The sequence below is a fragment of the Hordeum vulgare genome, chromosome 1H, assembly GCF_904849725.1.
Source record: "Hordeum vulgare subsp. vulgare chromosome 1H, MorexV3_pseudomolecules_assembly, whole genome shotgun sequence".
NCBI classification, from domain to species: domain Eukaryota; kingdom Viridiplantae; phylum Streptophyta; class Magnoliopsida; order Poales; family Poaceae; genus Hordeum; species Hordeum vulgare.
Window position 1 is genome coordinate 497829581 of NC_058518.1, and position 7349 is coordinate 497836929.

General features: G+C 45.7%; 1 protein-coding gene across 1 annotated transcript; it reads right to left on the minus strand.

Moving 5' to 3' along the window:
* Nucleotides 1-1922: 1922 nt before the first annotated feature.
* LOC123419198 (F-box protein At5g49610-like) lies at nt 1923-3692 on the minus strand. The gene is made up of 2 exons (XM_045107141.1): nt 3416-3692; nt 1923-3315 (listed from the first exon to the last, which is right to left on the minus strand). Exons 1-2 carry the CDS (start codon nt 3539-3541, stop codon nt 2239-2241), a joined length of 1203 nt encoding a protein of 400 aa, XP_044963076.1. The 5' UTR covers nt 3542-3692; the 3' UTR covers nt 1923-2238.
* Between the last annotated feature and the right edge of the window lie 3657 nt (nt 3693-7349).

Here is a 7349-nt window from a genome sequence, read left to right on the forward strand (position 1 = left end):
AACTTCTGCTGCATTATAGTTCATGGATGAACTGATGCTACTGTTCGGGTTCAGAGACAAGAGATACCCTTTTATTTTGCTTTGGTTCGAAGACAAAATTGTGATAGAATGGTACTGATGTGTACTCCTATGGAGTTCATTTTGGCATGAAAATTATGATGATATGTTGTGTACCGCTGTCTAATTTATATAGTTGCATTTTTGTATCAGTATATGTTTTGTTCAAAGACAACTGAATAATTGTGAAAACTGTGATGATATGTTGTGTTTAGTCAGTTAAGTTGTCCAAAAGTGAACACACTTTCCGTCCCCGCCATACCTGGCCAAACGGGCCGGGCCAACCAGGCCAGCCCACGGGCACGCCGGCCCGGCCCGCCATGGGCTAGGCACGACACGACCTAAACGGGCCGTGCCCGACATGTGGGACGTCTCGGGCCGTGCGTGGAGGCTGGACACGCGGGCAAGCACGACACGACCCATTTAATTTTTTATATATATTTCTAATTTTTTAATATACATTTCAATAGGCCTAAAAATGAGTCCATGAGGCTAAAAATATGCGGCTCAGCGTGCTAAACGGGCCAACATGCTGGCCCGTTTAGTAACCGGGCCGTGCCTGGGCCTGGAGGCCCAACCCACAGGCTGACACAACACGGCCCGATTACTAAACGTGCCTCTACGGGCCAGGCACGTTTAATAGGTGCGTTTGGCCAGGTATGGTCCCCGCTGTTACAGGGGTTTTTTGCGACGTTAAACTACACTTTAGGGGTTCCCGTAAAAGAATTAGCATGGTAGCCTGGAGGCACCCCGTCACTGACATGTAGGTCTGCGACACGCTGGCATGCCACGGATGCGCTGCATACGACGGAATTTGCAAGAAGGCACTGTATTTGAACAAGGAGACAAGTTACGGCACCGATTTTACGTATTTTACAAGTTTAGGGCCAAACTGAACGCGCTAGATAAGTTAAGGCACTCACAATGTATTTAACTCTTAAACAATTATTTTAGAACAGAGGAAAAAAAAACTCGATCAAGTTCAGAGTGCGTTCGTCTCTGATTCAGTTCACACTGCATGCACTCCCTATACAAGCTTTTACTGTTCGTTTAGTTGCCGCAAAATTAAACTGATCGTGCAGACGTACACCGTGTCCTGCTACGCAGTAGTTGTCAGAATTTCTCTTGATATTTCTTGGAGTGCATCCTCGTCAGCAAAACGCAATGACCAATTTGTGTACCGAGATTTTTCAGAATTCAGACACAGCAGTGAGTACAGTGTCGCGTCCAACGCAACATCTCATGGAGTTCCAAATTCCTCAACAAGCTCACAAGATGGATAATGACATGGCAGACGGCAACACTGGCATTGTCGCCTTAAACCATCGCGTTCAGGATCAACATGAGGCATTGCTGCGACACAGATTTTGCCCAAAATAAGATTTGAACTTGTGCGTGAGACCAAGCTGAACCTGCAGTTCTCAGCATGGCCCGCTCATAAACAAGGCTATCCAACAACTGTTCGACGAACTTATCACACAAACAGTAGGCCTAAAATTTGAAGCGAAAGTTGCTGGGGATGATACAGGGCTATATGAATCCCATGTCTGATGCTAGAACAGTTGCGCCTGGCAAGCTGTACTTTCAGTATTTCCTAAGTTCAACTAAAACTGAACCTTCAACCAACAAAGCAGTGACAGGAAAACGGCCATTGTCCCTTTATATATATATATTGAAGGGATGATCCACAGATAATCATATAAAATCTTAAAAATGCATTAAAATAACAAGCTGCTATACAAAGATGATCATATCAAATCTTAGAAAATGCATTAAAACGGAACATCGATGGATAACAAACTGTAAAATGGAGATATTTGCATAAAACAAATGGAAATGAACAGATGAAAACAACACAAATAATGTACTCTCAAGTCTCAATGTCTTATATTACCCACATCAAGCGCTAACAAGTGGCCACAATAATTACTGCTACATGACAGCAAATAGATTAAATGGCTAGGTGGATTCTTAAAACTAATCAGTACCCTCACCCTTACAAAGTCTTGGCTATCAAACATTGTTCAAAGCAACAAAGGCATGCACCTGAACACAAGACTGTTGACATAGGAGTTGGGACTTGTCCATGCAATGCCACGAAATCAGGAGTAGGTCCATAGCAACCACTAATTTTCGCAAAAGGTGTTGACCCATGCTGAGCATGTGATGTAGCACTAAATCTCAGTGACCAGCTGAGGCCAATTCTGCAAAACATGGAACATAAGGCAGACCCATCATGCCTTCAGTGCAGATAACATGCACTTTCTGATTATCCATGTCGTACGACAATGTCATGTTCTTCTTGTCAGTAAGGAAAATCATATTGCAATCTGGATGAACTGCAAACATCGCATAAGATTCTCCATCTTTACGGCAATTCCTTCCAAACAGCTCCAAAACATTAATAGTGTGCTTCAGGGCCCACTTCCCAGTATCATAATCCTCAAGGACCCAAATGTAGAGGTGGCAATCATGAAAATTATCTGTCTGCCATGCATATAAGCGTCCTTGAGACTGGCCAACATCACAGATGTTTGGCAAGTCATTTGGCATTTGAATCTCCCTCCAAACTTTCCCCTCCACGTCGACTGTGGCTATTGTGTTATACATGGTACGCAGATGGATAGTGCCATTCAGGAAGACCTGTGTGTCTCTACCATGATCCGTGCGAGGCACTCTCGTCCACTTACTTTGCACACGAGTCCACCGTCCAGTTTCTGACGAGTAGATTGCCACTTCTCCGGAACCGTCCACACCAAACATACTGGGCTGGGGCGCAAACACCACAAAGCGGGATGGAACAGCGGCGTCGAAACCTAGGAAAGCGATGGGATCGGGACCTGGAAATCCCATAGGAGGCAGCACAGTGCACTCCTCGGTCGCAGGATTGCAAACAACATAATAGAATTCTTGCAGATTATTCGAGCAGCTGCAGAGGAGAAGGCCGCCACTGACGTGTTGGACAACAACAATGACGCCGTACCTTGTGCGCAAGAAAGGGAGTGAGGGGTCGACCTGAGGCCGGCCTCTCCCATTCAAATTGCGGAACCTGAGACCATGGCCTTCATCATGGTAAAAGAAGCCAGAGAGGGTCTGTGGCGACCTCTTGCGGATGTCCGGGGCGGAGCAGAGAGCCAGCCACGGCTTGGACACGGACTTGAATCGGCAGAGCGACCTGTAGGGCACACGGGAAAGGATCTCGACGAGGGCGCCCTCGGGGAGGCTCGGCGCGGGCTGCTGCTGCTTCTTCCTCACGTCCTGTAAATGACAGAGACGACGGCTCGTTCAGGTTCCCGATCCCCTTTCTTCGACCGATGATGACGGGGCCAGTCAGAGATTGAAGAAGCGTGGAACAAACCTCGGAAGCCTCGGGGAGCGGCGGCGTAGAATGAGGCGGAGCGTCGTCGTCGGTCGCCGGCGGGTGGTTCTGCACCGTGCTGCCATGCTCGCCTCCTCCTCCTGCTGCTGCTCCTCCTGGCGGCATAGCCTCCTCTCCGGCTCGCGGATCTGTGCCTCGAGGCAGTGGACTCGACGGCCGCGACGCCGGCTGCCGCTGCTCGCCGGGGCTAGGGTTCGTGAGGGGGAACGGTGCGGCGGCTGGTTTGGGAGCGTGCGTGGCTGCGAGTGGAGTGTGACCCTGCTGATAATCTGGTTCTAAATGCGGCCCAATGGACTCTGATAATTTGTTGGCCCATTCTACTGAATAATACTGTAATCGAATAATTTCCTTGGTTGGTAGTTCTAAAAAAAAAAATCCTTTGTTGGTTTGTTAATTTATGTGCCGGTGACAGAATTAGCTTGTCTTCGCATCGCCAGAATGTGCAAAGCGGTTTTGTAGAGAGGAACTAGCACTTCCTCGGAAGCTTCCTAATGATCGCTCGCATGCACTGTTATTTAGAGTGTTTTCAGCCGTCGCCGCGACACGTGTCATGTTTTGAATGTTTTTCAGAGTTTTATTTACCGCACGTGTTTTCAGTTTTTTAGATTGGTTTGGTGTTTCGATATTTTACTCATCTTTTTTAAATTTTGAAAGGAAAAAAAAATAAAGAAATCGCATTTACTTTCGTGAAAGGCACCGCCGTGCCTCTCGAAAAGGAAAAACACGTATTTTATAAAATATTTATAGTGAGAGGTACGGCTTTGCTTCCGCAAAAGGCACAATTTTGCTTCCGCGAGAGGCATGATTTTACTTTTACGAGTGACACGACCGTATCTTTCGGAAAGAAAAAAACATGGTTTTTAATTTTTTTCGCGAGAGACTCGGTTTTGTTTCCTCAAAGGCACGGTTTTGCCTTCATAAGAGGCACGGCCATGCCTCTCAAAAAGGTTGGATATATGTTTTTTCTTTTTCTTTTTTCACGAAGGGCACAGATTTGCTTCCGTGAGAGGCAAGGTTTTGTTTTCGTGAGAGGCACGACCTTGTCTTTCGGAAAGGGAAAAAACATATTTTTTTACTTTTTTCGCGAGAGACATGATTTTGTTTTCTCAGAAGCGCGATTTTGCCTTCACAAGAGGCACGACCATGCCTCTCAAAAAGGGAGAAACGTGTTTTTTTTCTTTTTTTGCGAGAGACACAGTTTTGTTTTTCCGACAGGCATGGTTTTGTTTTTGCGAGAAGCACGGTCGTGCCTCTCAAAAAGGAAAAAGCATCGCGAGAGGCACGGTTTTACCTTAGCAAGAGCCACGACTCTCAGAAACGAAAAAACGAATTTTCTTTTCTTTTCTATCGCAAGAGGCTCGGTTTTCTCGTCTGGCTTTTTGTTTGTTTTTTTGTACGACTCGTCTTCATTATACAACACCGAAAAGACTAAATCAATACAAGTTCATACACATTTATTATCATAAAACAACATAAAACTATCTAGCTAAAGCATTTAAATGCAACAACAAATGCGATTAAAATCACAACTAAGGTAATAGTTAATCTAACAGTATAATTATATCAAGCCTCTTTATTAACAACATATTTTCTAATCATTTTTAATCTTCAAGCGCATTGCATCTATCTTTATCTTGTGATCATCGACGGCATCAGCAACATACACCATTTTCATCTTCTCTTTTTCAATTCTTTTTAATTTTTCTTTCAAATACTCGTTTTCTTTTTTAACTAAATTTAACTTCTCGACAGTAGGGTCGGCTGCAATTTCCAGTTCACATACCTCCTAGATAAAAAATAACTATGTCCACTTGATGGGCATAATTATCATAAACACGAAATGTAACAAATAGTTGTAAAGAAAATATAGCACATCTGAATCATTAATCGGACGAGGGCCAACGGGCATGGATATCAAAAGCATGGCACTATGTATAACAAACAATCATATAAGTAAGAAAATTATAGAGTTAACTATCTAAATCATACAAATAAGATTTTTTTTTATAAAAAAGATAAGAACAAGATGCTCATCAAGGTGGTGCCGGCGACATGACGGTGCGGGCGATCGATGGTGGTTAGGACAGGGACGGGAAGACACTAAGTAAACCACACCTACACATATGCAATCTAAGAAGTTAATTTGAGCTTAAATTGCATATAAATGAAATAAACTCCCACATAATTACTACCAAACTAAAACCCACAAATCACTATACTTATAGAGTATTGCACGAGCTAATCTAGCAATGAGAGATAAAAGGACAAAGTTTCTAACCTTTGTGAACACTTGGATAGATGGGGTGCCTCAAATCTTGACAAATCTTGGCAAAAATGGAGGATGAGCTCGAGCAAGGGGAAGAGAGAAGAGGAGAGAAAGGAGAGCTCTTGGGCTTGGGCTGGACGAAGCACTATATAGTGACATCTTTAGTCCCGGTTAGTGATACAAACGGGACTAGAGATGGACATCTAGTCCCGGTTTGTAGCACCAACCGGGACTAAAGGGGATTGCCGGGGCCCAGGTCTGACGCAACCATGCCACGACACATTTAGTCCCGGTTGGTAACACCAACTGGGAATAAAGGTCATAAATGAACCGGGTCTAAAGCCTGGCCTTTGGAACCGGGACTAGTGGTCATATTAGTCCCGGTGCAAAACTAGACCCGGACTAATACTCCGGACCAAAGCTCTATTTTCTACTAGTGAATGTTGTATGGCGTTGAGTGTTGGCTGACTAAAAGGTGACATGTGCAATAGCTAGGTGTGGTGGAGATGCACATGTTGAGATGGATGTGTGGCCACACAAGGAAGGACCGAATCCGGAATGATGATATACGATATAGAGTTGGGTAGGGCCAATTGAAGAGAAGCTCCAACATCGTCTGAGATGGTTTGGGCATATTAAGTGCAGGTCTCCGGAAGCCCAATGCTTAGCGCACGGCTAAAGGATGTTCATAATGTCAAGAGGGGTCGGGGTTGATCGAACTTGACATGGGAAGATTCCGTAAAGAGGGGTCTAAAGTATTGGAGCTGTTGGAGAACGTTGCATGGGAAACAAAAAATTTCCTAGCACACGAAGACCTATCATGGTGATGTTCATCTACGAGAGGAGATTTGGATCTACGTACCCTTGTAGATCGCACAACAGGAAGCGTTAAGAGACACGGTTGATGTAGTCGAACGTCCTCACGTCCCTCGATCCGCCCCGCGGACCGTCCCACGAACCGTCCCGCGATCCGTCCCACGATCCGCTCCGATCTAGTGCCGAACGGACGGCACCTCTGCGTTCAGCACACGTACAGCTCGACGATGATCTCGACCTTCTTGATCCAGCAAGCCACACGGAGAAGTAGATGAGTTCTCGGCAACGTGACGACGCTCCGGTGGTGGTGAAGGATCTACTCCTGCAGGGCTCCGCCCGAGCTCCACAGAAATACGATCTAGAGGTAAAACTATGGTGTCTAGATCTGAGTTGCACGTGGCAAAAGTTGTCTCAAATCAGCCCTAAATCACCACTATATATAGGAGGGAGGGGGAGGAGGCTTGCCTTGAGGGCCAAGCCCTCAAGGGTGCGCCCGCTAGGGAGGAGGAGGAGTCCTACTCCAATCCTAGTCCAACTAGGATTGGAAAGTGGAGTCCTTCTCTTCCTTCCGACCTTTTTTTTTTCTTTTCTTTGGTTTTTCTTTTCCTGGCATAGGCCCTCTTGGGCTGTCCCACCAGCCCACTAAGGGCTGGTGCGCCACCCATAGGTCCTTTGGGCTTTCCCCGGGAGGGTTGCCCCCTCTCCCGGTGAACTTCCGAAACCCATTCGTCACTTTCGTTACAATGCCGGTAATGTCCGGAAACTTTCCGGTAACCAAATGAAGTCATCCTATATATCAATCTTCGTCTCCGGACCATTCCGAAAACCCTC

Excerpts from the sequence above, each read along its gene's own strand:
- LOC123419198 (XM_045107141.1), bottom strand. The coding sequence starts at position 3,541 with ATGCCGCCAGGAGGAGCAGCAGCAGGAGGAGGAGGCGAGCATGGCAGC. Across the intron at positions 3,316-3,415 it reads CGCTCCCCGAGGCTTCCGAG|GACGTGAGGAAGAAGCAGCA; the intron begins GTTTGTTCCACG and ends TGTCATTTACAG.